The sequence below is a fragment of the Sapajus apella genome, unplaced genomic scaffold, assembly GCF_009761245.1.
Source record: "Sapajus apella isolate SASKATOON/1434 unplaced genomic scaffold, GSC_monkey_1.0 scaffold183, whole genome shotgun sequence".
Taxonomy (NCBI): Eukaryota; Metazoa; Chordata; class Mammalia; order Primates; family Cebidae; genus Sapajus; species Sapajus apella.
In genome coordinates this window covers 1,072,017-1,085,052 of record NW_022437123.1, presented here as the reverse complement: position 1 = coordinate 1,085,052, position 13,036 = coordinate 1,072,017, and the positions used below count along the sequence as shown (strand labels likewise).

Sequence of the window (13,036 nt, the reverse complement as noted above, 5' to 3'; positions counted from 1 at the left end):
ATTATATGCAAAATTTGCAGTAGATAGGCTTTTTTTCTATTGAGTTGGTCTATAGCTTAAATTTCTGAAAGTAAGAATGGCATGCAAAACAAATCTGTAATAACATGGCTCATTATCATACAGATATGGATACGCTGCAGGCCTAATCATGCCCCCAAATATATTAACCACACAGAACAGGGCTGAGAGAACAAGTTTAAACTCCAAAGCAATTATTCCTTCTATTCTAATGCCAGAGTAAACAAGAAACAATTAACTGTTAAATTTTGGCTTATATTTTCAGGTTTCATAACACTCACATCATATGATTAAGAATGCAGTAGGAAGTTGCAAACCAGGGGAAGAAGAAGAATTGCACTATGCTAAGAAAATGTTCCACCCTTTAAACAAAACAAAACTTCTTAAGACTGAATTCATTTCATTATTGACTCAAAGTCTAAATTGGTTTGTAACAGGTTTCTCAATCTCAGCCCCATTGGCATTTCCTGCCAGAGAATTCTTTGTTGTAGGTACTGTCCTGTTCATTGCAGGATGTCTGTTCAGCAACATATTTTGCTTCTACCCACTAGATGCCATGAGCACTTCTTCGAGTTGTGACAACCAAAGATGTCTGCAGGTATTGCCAAATGTCTCCTGTGGGTAGAGGAGGTAGTGTCTAGGAAGAGGAGAAAAATCAACCCTTATTGAGAACCACTGATTTAGAACAGTGTTCCTCAGTCACTGGGGTTTGTAAGCCTATAGGTCAATGAACTGATCCAAAGATCAGGGCCACCGAATGCTTAATCAAGCGTATCTCTATGAAATTGGGCAACGTGGTTGACCTGCCCACTTTTTCTAGGCTGTATTAGTCTGTTTTTACGCTGCTGATAAAGACATATCTGAGACTGAGCCTTACAAAAGAAAGAGGTTTATTGAACTTACAGTTCCACATGGCTGGGGAGGCCTCACAATCATGGTAGAAGACAAGGAGAAGCAAGTCACGTCTCATATGCATGACAGCAGGCAAAGAGAGCTTGTGCGGGAAAACTCCCAATTTAAAACCATCAGCTCTCATGAGACTTATACACTATCATGAGAACAGCATGGGAAAGATATGGCCCCATGATTCAGTTACCTCCCACCAGGTTCCTACCAGGACACATGGGATTTGTGGGGGTTACAATTCAAGGTGAGATTTGGGTGGGACACAGCCAAACCATATCACAGGCCATGCTGCCCCCATTCATATTCTCTTTTTAATTATCTCCTTTATCTATATGGACATGGCATGACTCAGGTGAGAATCTGATTTGATTTACAGTAAAGGTGCAATATAATAGGAAATTATTTTAATGCTTTTCAGTTTCCCAACACAAAAAACTTCTGTATTTTGATGAAACTATATGTAAATTGAAAAACTAAAGTCAAGAAATACTACTTTATGCTCAGCTTTATTTATTGTTTTAAGCTCTGAGTTACTTTGGTGAGGCTAGGAAAGAAAAAAAAACTTCAGACCAAAATGAAAAGGAAAAATTAAGCAAATCACAGAAAAATAAAAGAGAGCACTGCATCTAATACATTTTGGCTCAGAGCTAAGATCCCAAATTCAATTCTCAGTAAGAAACTACAAATAAAAGGAATGAAAAAACAAGAGCTTAGGTTCCCAGCACTGGGAAAGCAATCCTTTTGAGATACTACAAAGTGGTTCAGAATGGGGTTGGAAGAGAAAATGGCCCAGCGTTGAATAAGGAGCAAGAGTCCTATTCCTGGTCCCTGGAAAACTTGCTGAGTACTTCACAATCAGAAGCCTCTTTCCTCTCAGGCACGTGCTCACAGTCTAAAAACATGGCACAGTTGCAATCACAGAGAAAGGCACTCTTAGTCACACATACCTGTTGTAGGAGAGAAAGGCCAACAGAAACAGCAGACACGCTAACACGTCAGCTCTGCCAACAATCCCAGCCACCTTGAAAGTTAAAATAATAAAACGTGAAAACCTTGGATAATTACTTTCAGAAAACTATTACACAAATATATTACAGAAATGTATTTGTTTTTAGGTAAATGAAAGATATAATAAAACAGAATACTCACTGTCCTTCAAGTTCTGCTATATGACTAACCACCTCTGATTATCATATATATTTAATAACGAGTTTATGTAAGGAAAAAGAAGATGGGAGGGGCAAGATTTCCACACTTTGTTTTTAAGCTGTCTTCTTAGAGAGTCAATTCACGGCACCAAAAATTATTCATTAATTATTTTTTAAAATTTTTGAGCAATATTTGAGAGCCAGACACTGTGTTCTTCTGGGTACCATAATGCTAATGGAGCAGACAATATTATAGAGGACTAGAAAAAAGTAAGCTGAAAATCAATACTTTTAACAAGAATGGGGCTGGGCAGGATGGCTCACGTCTGTAATCTCAGCACTTTGGGAGGCCAAGGTGGGCAGATCACTTGAGCTAAGGAGTTCAAGACCAGCCTGGGCAACATGGCAAACCCCCATCTCTACAAAAAATACAAAAATTAGCCAGGCATGGTGGCACAGGCCTGTAGTTCCAGCTACTCAGGAGATTGAGGTAGAAGGATTGCTTGAGCCCTGGAGGTCAGGGCTGCAGTGAGCTGTGATTGTGCCACTGCACTCGGCCTGGGCAACAGAGTGGACCCTGTCTCAAAAAATAAATAAACAAAAAGGGGAATGAGTTTGAACTCATGATTGCCATATATGAGTATATGTGTGCAAGTGTGGGTGTGTGCATGTGTGCATATTTTTCTTAGCTCTATCACTGAAAGAGCCTATAAATATAATACCTCAGTAGCAAAGGCCAACTTGACACTAACCACAAACCATTTCTAAGAGAACATCATCTTCTTGGAAAACTGGCTGATACCAGGGCTGAGGCTGGGAAAATTCAAGAGGAATTTGGATCATTTTATGTCAGAAAGTAAGAAAATGCTTATAAATCGACAGTGAAAAGGGCACAGAAGTCAGAAACAAGGGGCCCCCATTGAACAAATTTAAGGCAAATTGAATATTGAAATAAATGCGGACAATAATATATTATAAACCACTGAAAATGAAATCCATTAGTCTATACTAATAATAAATACAGCCATGCATCGAATAATGACATTGAGGTCAACAACAAGCCACATATATGATGGTGGTCCCACAAGATTATAATACCATATTTCTATTGTACCTTTTCTATGTTTAGATACATTTAGATACACAAATACTTACCATTGTGTTACAGTTGCCTACAGTCGTCAGTATGATAGCCTAGGAGCAATAGGCATACCACTCAGGTTTGTGTAAGTATGTTTCATGATGTTTGCACAATGACAAAATCACCTAACAATTTGTTCTCAGAACATGTCCTCATCATTAAGCAATGCATAATTGTATATGCATAAATGAATGAGTGGATACATACATATGTACATACATGCATAGAGCAAGTAAGTGAATGGGAAAGAAAGGAGACCTTTTCCTTCATTAAAAAACCAGCTAGCCGGGCGCGGTGGCTCAAGCCTGTAATCCCAGCACTTTGGGAGGCCGAGGCGGGTGGATCACGAGGTCAAGAGATCGAGACCATCCTGGTCAACATGGTGAAACCCCGTCTCTACTAAAAATACAAAAAATTAGCTGGGCATGGTGGTGTGTGCCTGTAATCCCAGCTACTCAGGAGGCTGAGGCAGGAGAATTGCCTGAACCCAGGAGGCAGAGGTTGCGGTGAGCCGAGATAGCGCCATTGCACTCCAACCTGGGTAACATGACTGAAACTCCGTCTCAAAAAAAAAAAAAAAAACCAGCTAATGAATGTGGAGGGAGCAGTGGGGTTGGAAAATAACCATTTTGCTTCCAGAAGAGTAAAGACTGGATCATGCAAGGGTCTTCAACAATATCAATGGATGCTAAATACCTAGGGTATGAAAGTTTTTGAGGTGCAAAGTATTAGCAGGGTTTCAAAGTGTCTATTTACTATTTATTAGACGAAAAAATTTAAAAAACAATATGGGAAAAATGCATTATATCCCACTATGTCTTAACTGTGGCATCAAATTAAAATCATCATTCCTGAGAAGGAACCATCATTCATGCAGTATTCTAGCAGGGACATACAACCTGAATATAATCATGAGAAAATATCAAACTCAACATAAGAAACATTCTATAAAAATATGAATTAAATATATATTATACTTATAAATTATAATAAATTTTATGTGTAGTAATATTTTGTAAAATTTTATTGCATAGTAATTTATTCTAATTTATATTATACCATGATTCATAATTATATAAGTCATAATTTAATCAATTATAATATTGTATCTATTATTATATACTATATGTATAATACATTAAACATATATATTTTGTACATTTTTATTACTTACACATTATGCATTTGCATATAATATACTATATATCATATATTATTTACATATTATGTATTTTTAATATAATATGCTCTATAAATCATATGTAGTATATGTTATAAATTATATAACATACTATATCATATATTATATATATTATGTTATATATTATATATTTATATTATATATGGTAGAATATATTATAATTATATATTGCAATATAACATGTTAATGACATTTTTTATTTTACATGTTCTAAATATTAATTATAATATTTATTATATATTTAATATAAATATTATAATATAACTATTATTTATAATATTTAGAACATGATTATAATAGAAATTCTAATATTTAGAACAAGATTATAATATAAATTCTAAATATTATAATCTATAAATTATATTATAGAAAGACAATTAAGACTGGTAACTGTTTCAAACTAAAGGAGACTAATGAAAACTAAAGAGAAATGACTAATGCTTTCAGCTTTCAAAAATATACAACTAAATTATTAAAGTATAAAGGTATATGAATTATGTAAGCTACTCTCAAATACTTCAGAAAATAATGTTTTTATATATTGAGAGAAAGAGAGGAAGGTGATAAAACAAATGTGGAAAAATGTGAAAAATTAGTGAATCTGGATGGAGAGTATACAGTTATTTTCCATATTTTTTAAGTTTGAAATTATTTCAAAAAATGCATTACTTCAGAAGACTGAAATGGAAGAGGGGAAACATGACTCTACAAACCTTCATACTATTTTGCTACATAAGATGTCTCTGCATTTCTCTTATTTTTTAAAAAAATCCAATAAATAAATAGTCAAGGAAAAAAATGGGATATAGCTTTTTAAAAATGCCCCAAAGGGCCAGGTGCAGTGGCTCACACCTGTCTCCCAGCACTTTGGGACTCTGAGGTGGGCGGATCACGAGGTCAGGAGAGCAAGACCATCCTGGCTAACACAGTGAAACCCCGTCTCTATTAAAAATACAAAAAATTAGGTGGGCGTAGTGGTGCACACCTGCAGTCCCAGCTACTCGGGAGGCTGAGGCAGGAGAATAGCTTCAACCCAGGAGGCAGAGGTTGCAGTGAGCTGAGATTGTGCTACTGCACTCCAACCAGGGCAACAGAGCAAGACTCCGTTAAAAAAAAAAAAAAAAATGCTCCAAAGAACAGGTACCATAAGAGCTGAATGATAAGGAACAGCTCACAAGGGCACTGAATCAGGCTGACATTTCAGGCAGAGCAACAGCATCACCCACATCACAGAAGACCTGAGGTCCGTGGCGTGTTAAAGAATCAATCAACAATTAATAGTGGGAAATAGTTTTCTGGAAAATATACCTAAAAACATCCTCACAATGAGCACACTTTGCAGTCATGAAGGAGAGGCAGTGAATAAGCATGGAGGTGGCCAGGTGCAGTGGCTCACACCTGTAATCCCAGTACTTTGGGAGACCGAGGTGGGCAGATGACTTGAGCTTAGGAGTTAAAGACCAACCTGGGCAACATGGAAAAACCCTGTCTCTACCAGAAATACAAACGACCAACTAGGTGTGCACCTGTGGTCCCAGCTACTCAGGAGGCTGAGGTGGGTGGATTGCTTGAGCCCAGGAGGTAGAGGCTGCAATGAGCCAAGATCACACCACTGCACCCCAGCCTGGGTGACAGAGCAAGACCCTGTCTCAAAAACTTACAAAAAAATAAGCATGGAGATAAACAATTCAAGGTCTGAATGTAGACTTCTGTTGCCAACTGAAATTTGGTTTTGTTATGTTTAAAATGAGTGTAACACCCACTCCCCAAGGGTGATTGTAATTCATGAGATGATATATATACAAAGGGCCTGCTAGATAAATGCTGGTGTGCTTCTTTCTCACTCCCCCCGCCCCCGCCCCGGAGAAATTGGGTGGAACTCTTAACACTGAGATAGGTTTTCCTGTGGGGCTTATGGAGATCATTGTTTTACTTTAAGGTTTACATCTACGAGATCTTAATTGTAAGCTTTATTAGATTATCTAATATTAATCTGTTAGTTAAAATCTATGTAAAACATAACTCAATTATACACACACACAAATGGACTGACAGTGAGTCAAATATTGAGAAAAATTCCAGTCCTATTTACATTAAGAGAAACCTGGACATGGTCAAAGAATAGCATTGGCAATACAGAGCTGAAAGCTATCACCTGACGTGGCTGCTGGTACCACAAGCTATTCATTGATTCATCAATCTACAAGGAACCTGAGTATCAAATTAGGAAGACTGCATGACTCAAGAGAAGAATGCAGTGACAGTGTGGTGTCACCACAACGTCAAGGACCAGCTCAGACTCACAGTCTGTAAAGCCAAAGTGTGTACGGGTCACCTGTAAGCCCAGATCTGCTCTGGCTACACTACCATCTTCTTGAGCATTTAGCTCAGTATCACCTGCAAGTCTTCCTGAAGGTTAAACAGAGCCCAGCCCGCTAGCAACAGTCTTAAGATAAGCCTTAGCATCCGGACCCAGAAGGGCACTCATCACAGCACAACTGATGTACCCAACAGCGAGACTTGGAAGCTGTTACTAGGTGTAGCAAGTTGGAATGAGGCAATCACAAGCTAGGCAAGTTTAACTAATGTGTTAAAGGCATCCTGCAGCCTGGCTTCTTGCATTGCAGCCAGTTTGGAAGAGGCAATCGCAGAGTGTGCCAGCTGGATATGCCCAGATATAAAGAATATAGTGTCCCTTGCAGGAGAAGCTCAAAGAGGGTGTTGAAATATTGGTGTAACATTGATAGGCTCTTTTGCCAGTCCAAACCACTAAACATGCATTGAACACCTATTCTATATCCCTGTTGAACTGAGGTATTTGGGGCAAAAGGCTAGATATCTAAAAATGAGTGCTATAATAGTCATTAACAACTGTATGTCTAGACCAACCATTCCTTGTGATTCAATTAGTCAATATCATCATGTTCAGTAATTGTGTGTTTCAAATCCAGTTAGCAAATGTTTTCCAAGTGGCTCCTCTTAGCCAGATCCTGTGTCAGTTGGAAGCATACAATCAGCCTCAAAATGTTTAACATCTAGTGGGGAGTCAAAAGAGGACATTAAATAGCACACAAGGAAACTGCATGCATCATAAGAGAATAAACCATTACCAAGAGAAGACTGAAGAGATTAATTTTTACTACAGGATCTAGGAAGGCTTCACAGGTCTGGCCATGTAAACTGTGATAGACAAGGAAGATTTCAGGCAGCTCAAGACAAGGGAATGCTCAGCCTAGGCCTGGAAAGGAACAAAAATGCTTTGCAGGTGGAGGATGCAAGAATGGAACAGAAAGAGAGGTCTGGAGCTATATGGAGTGCTTCTGGAAGGGGAGGCCTAAGATGACAAAGAGCATGGAGTAAATAAAGAAGTGTGGAGAGGCAATGGGAAGCAAAGACGGAACATTAAGCGGGAGCCAGTTGATTTTATGACAATGTAGGCGGAATTGTAGGGTGCTGGCAAGTACAAAAGCAATCGGCCAGTTCATAGTTAGTGAAAAATACATGCAAATGGCCAGCACGTATTTCAGCCTCAAACTACAGATTTCCATTACCGCCATGGTGGCTGTAACCTAGGAACTGCAGCCTGTAACAAATATTCAAATACTGGAAGGAAAAACATCAGTGATCATAATTGGATAGAATTCAAATAATGTAACCCCAGCAAGGTTAACACAAATTGCAAATTAGGAGTTAATTTGCCCTAGAAACTTGTCTTTTGGAACATCACCAATAAGATTTGTATAAAGTATACTATATATGTAGAAGGCTATTGGTATTTATTTTATCTGCAAGTATGAGGTCCATTAATGTCAGACAGGTCCAGGAACACACAACTAACGCATAGAAACAGCTAAAAACCAGATGGACTGATTAGATTTGATCATAACTAATTTTCTCTTAAGTCTTCCTATCCCAATTCTGAAAATGTTGACCTTCACCGTCAACTCCATATATCTGCGTTTTCTGCCCTTGCTCTCAACTTGACCTAAGTGCATTTCTGCAAATCTGTAACGTCTCTACGATGACTAAGCTTTAATTATCATAGAAGAATTACAATAACTTCCTCCATTTTCCCAATGTCTCCACTGATTGTTGTCATGATTCAGGATTCATAAAAACACAAATTACCCAATAAATACACTGTCAGGAAATCATTCCAGTAATCTCAAAGGCTTAAGTGAGGAAAGCTCTGGCTCTGCCTCATTTATTGCTATACCCCTGCACTGAGTGACTATCTTATAGTCACTGTATTATAGCCACTTGAATATTCATTGAAAGATTGAGTAAATAAATGAATTTGTCCCTATTGACTTAAATTAAATATAATTTTGCTCTCTGCTAGAGTTCTTGTTTTGTTTTATAACATATTGCTTTATCTTGCATCTATTTATATGCACGTTCTTTGGCTTTTCAATGAGTTTGTGAAATTGTGGGTAGGAATCCTGCTGTTCACCCACATATTCCCCTGGTAGAATGCCTTACGCCAAGCAAGTATAGTCAGCCCTCCATATCCCTGGAGTCAACCAACTGATGATCAAAAATATTCAGTAAGTAAATAAATACAACAATAAAGATAATATAAATAAAAACCAATATAGTCTAACAACTATCTGCATAGTATCATAAGGAATGTAGAGATGATTTAAAGTATATGGGAGGATGTGTATAGATTATATGCAAATACTACAGCATTTTATTTAAGGGACTTGAGCATCCTCTGATTTTGGTATCCTTAGGGGTCCTGGGACCAATCTTTTGCAGACACTGTATTTGTATTCACTAACTATTTATTGATTACGTAATTAATAAAGCAAATGCTTAATCATATCAATGTGTTCAAATTAAACCCCAGTTAAAAAATTAAAATTTTCCATCCTTTCTGAGATAATTTATGATCCCATTTTTGTTCTTCTTTAACAAAGAGGAGATAATTCCCAGTAATTCCCTCTCCCACAAAGCCAAGGTCTTTTTTAAAAAAAAAAAAAAAATTGTTAGGGCCAGGTGATGTAGCTCACACCTGTAATCCCAGCACTTTGGGAGACTAAGGCAGGAGGATTGCTTAAGCTCAGGAATTCCAGACCAGCCTAGGCAACATAGCAAGCCCTTGTCTCTACTGAAGGAAAAAAAAAAAAAAAAAAAAAGGCAGGGCATGGCAGTGAGCACCTATGGTCCCAGCTACTAGAGAGGCTGAGGTGGGCAGATTACTTGAGCCCAGGAGATGGAGGCTGCAGTAAGATATGATCATGCCATTGCACTCCAGTCTGGGCAACAGGGTGAGACCCTGTCTCAAATAATAATAATAATAATTTATCTCTCTATCTTCTGGAAAGTACATCTCTTTTCCTATTTCTCTGTCCTCCTCCTACTTAGAAACATGAATTGAAATCTATGACTAAATAATAAGACCTCTAATTTTACTTTGTCATGGAAATTGTTTTGCAGGCTAAATTTCTCCGCCTCCTTCTTACACTTCCTTCAGAGCCTTATGAATGTAAGCACCCTCCCTAACATCCTTCCCTAAATATCCAGCTCTCAGACTCCTCTGTCCCTTTCATTGTGTTCCTATGGATTGTTTTTGATTAGTACGAAAACGTGTTGAAATGCTTTTTTAAAGGCCATTTTGCTAATAGGATTTTCTCCTTTTCTTAGGACCCAACCTTAACCAGTTCCTAATCACACTGCCAAAGGCTGCGTGTGTTTTATGCACTCTCTCTCCGATACCTCTGAATTGAAACTGTTATTGTCCTACTCATTTGTTCTTTTCTACAGCAATTGTCCCCAAGATACTCTAAGCACAGATTTCCAATTGTACTTGAAGAACTGTCTGTCAGAAATAAAATACTGTCTATGGTTTTATATTAAAACATGCCATTGGCCAAGCATCATATATTCTGTATGTCTAGCAGTAGTAGTCCTTGATTATTTTTCTTCATATTCTATCCAAAAGGCACATTAAAACCTTAAGTATTGCTCTTATTTATTTTCAATTCACTTCAAAAAATTTTCATCATAATTTTAAATACTTAAAAGGATCTAACTTCATATGCATTGCAGCTATTAACATTTTAAAATAAGGTCATAATGTTCCTGTTTTAAATCTACCAAGTGGAATTTGAACACTATAGCAACTTGAAGCTCATCATCTTCCATGTACCCAAACATGAATAGACTCTTCTTTAACTGGTAGACACTTCATACCCTTTCTCCTTGAACTCACACTCATTGTGCTTCCCCCTCACCATTTTTGTGAATTACATAGTTATGCTTTAAGCTATGCTTAAGAATATTGTATTTATCATCCTTCTCCCTATATTAAAAATATATACTATTAAATTTATATTTAAATTTTTTTGACCATAAGCTTCTACGTGTTGGATTACTACTCTAATTATTAATTCACAGATGTTTGATATATCATAAAGCAGAAAGTGATAAATAATAAATATAAAAAATTACCTCTTAATAATCTAGGTATAGCAGATGTCTTTTCAATAAGTTCAGTTGTCTGTGGCTGAATCTTACCTTTTGTTAGACTACGACAGCCAGCAGCATTAATACTAACTATTCCTAGCTTTCATCTTCATAGGCTGTTCACATAAATAAGTGAAAATGGAAGTAGGCCTGTTACAGCAATGACTTTATTCTTTGAACTCCAAGTTATTGGCAAATATCACATAATGATCTATCACCTTACATAATTTTTAATGATCTACCAGCTGACAATGCAATCAAGTCCTCCTTTAATTTGATCAAAAGCAAATAATTTAAACATAGCCATCATTTGAGTCACCTGTCATTACAGTCATTTACTGTCATGATTTCTTTTAAGTACAGCAGAAAGGCTTTACTGAGACTCAACAAAGAACTATTACTTATGCCTCAGACTCATCCACTTAAAGGCACCTTGTTCAGTCTAAAATACAAAGAGTTGGAAAAATGACCTTCGACAATGCAATTTTTTATAAAGTGATCATGCTTTATCACCCAATCAAAATATATTTTTGTCAAAACTTTGAGCTTACAGATTTAGAATTTTGTTGATGAAAATTGCCCATCATAGTCTAAATGGCAAACTAGTCCTCATCATCAAACCAACTAGTCAAATCAGACTTCTTGTGTCTATTCAAATACACATATTATTATGCATCCCCATGACAACTATGTCACTCCTGAATTCAGAACACCAACACAGGCCACCATACCTTACTTCTAAGGCCATGTGGTATTCTTCATAGAGATATGAGTTAGGGAAAGACGTGAAGCCCTACTTTGGGTTTGTGATGCCTTAATTGGAGGATGCCTTGCTGAAACCAATATCAGACTATTCCTTTGTAAGGTGCCTCAGAGGTTTGTACACTTGGGGCATAGTAAGATGCTGGTGTATGCAAGGTAGTCCCTAACTTTGTTAAAACGGGCAGAGGGCAAGTGAGAAAGGGTAAAGGGGACCACCATGACATTTTTACTGCAGGTGTGTTTTCAGGCAGATCAGCTTAAGGGGAGTGTCCAGAGAGATGCAAGCTAAGGCTCTGGAAAAGTCTTGTAAAACTGTGGTGCCCATGGACCTCTCATCAAGTCTTCATCTACCCATAAACACATAAAACAAACAGCTGTGTTTACTGAGATGGGAAACAAAGTAAATTAAAAATGCCGTCTGCTTCAAGAAATGATGAAATAGATATTTTAAAGAGCACCATAGCTTCAAACTATCAATACCTTTTTTTTTTTTTTTTTTTTTTTTTTTTGAGATGGAGTCTTACTCTGTTGCCCAGTCTGGAGTGCAATGGTGCGATCTTGGCTTACTGCAACCTCCACCTCCCAGGTTCAAGCGATTCTCCTGCCTCAGCCTTTCGAGTAGCTGGAATTACAGGCACCCACCACCATGCCCAGCTAAGTTTTTTTGTATTTTTAGTAGAGATGGGGTTTCCCATGTTGGCCACGCTGGTCTTGAACTTCTAACCTCAAGTAATCTGCCCCCTTCAGCCTCCCAAAGTGCTGGGATTACAGGCATGAGTCACCATACCCAGCCAATACTTTTAAATACATTTTTCATCACTCATACAATAACTACCCTTCCTATTAAGTAACTTGGGAAACAATATATAAGGCTCCTAAGTCTGTCTTTCTAACTTGAAGAATGTCAGTCTAACTTTTTATAGTCCTCTTCCAGCACTTACAGTTCTGCATAATAAACATTATAAATATAAAGCAGAGTGAGAAAAGGTAAAATATAAATGTGGAGCAGGAACAATGACTCAGCATGCTAAGTGCCTCAAAGTGGCCCTTGCTGCTTAAAACACATTAGGACTTAAATTTTCTGCAAATACAAAACTGAAACAACTGTGGCCATTCATTACTACCTGTAATAATAACAGCAGTTATTTAGAAAAGCAGTTAAATCCAGGAGGTGCAATAAAACCAATTTGAACACTCAAAAGGAAATGATGTCAAACAAAATAATTTATATATAAATATAAACACTTGAGTAGCGTGACTCACATGGTTTTGAAAGGGAAAAAAGATCAGCTTAGCTTATATGTATATATATACATACATACATATCTATATATACACACCTATATACATGTATATATATGTGTGTGTATACATGTATACATACAAACA

At 37.2% G+C, this 13,036-nt stretch overlaps 1 protein-coding gene across 3 annotated transcripts in view; it reads right to left on the bottom strand.

Moving 5' to 3' along the window:
- The window catches only part of TMTC1 (transmembrane O-mannosyltransferase targeting cadherins 1), a 267,544-nt gene that overhangs the window by 237,600 nt on the left and 16,908 nt on the right, over nucleotides 1–13,036 (bottom strand). For all 3 annotated transcript variants that reach the window (XM_032268575.1, XM_032268576.1, XM_032268577.1), the window contains exon 3: nucleotides 1,872–1,945. In XM_032268575.1, coding sequence (XP_032124466.1) covers nucleotides 1,872–1,945 — 74 coding nt within the window. The remainder of the gene's footprint in view (nucleotides 1–1,871; nucleotides 1,946–13,036) is intronic.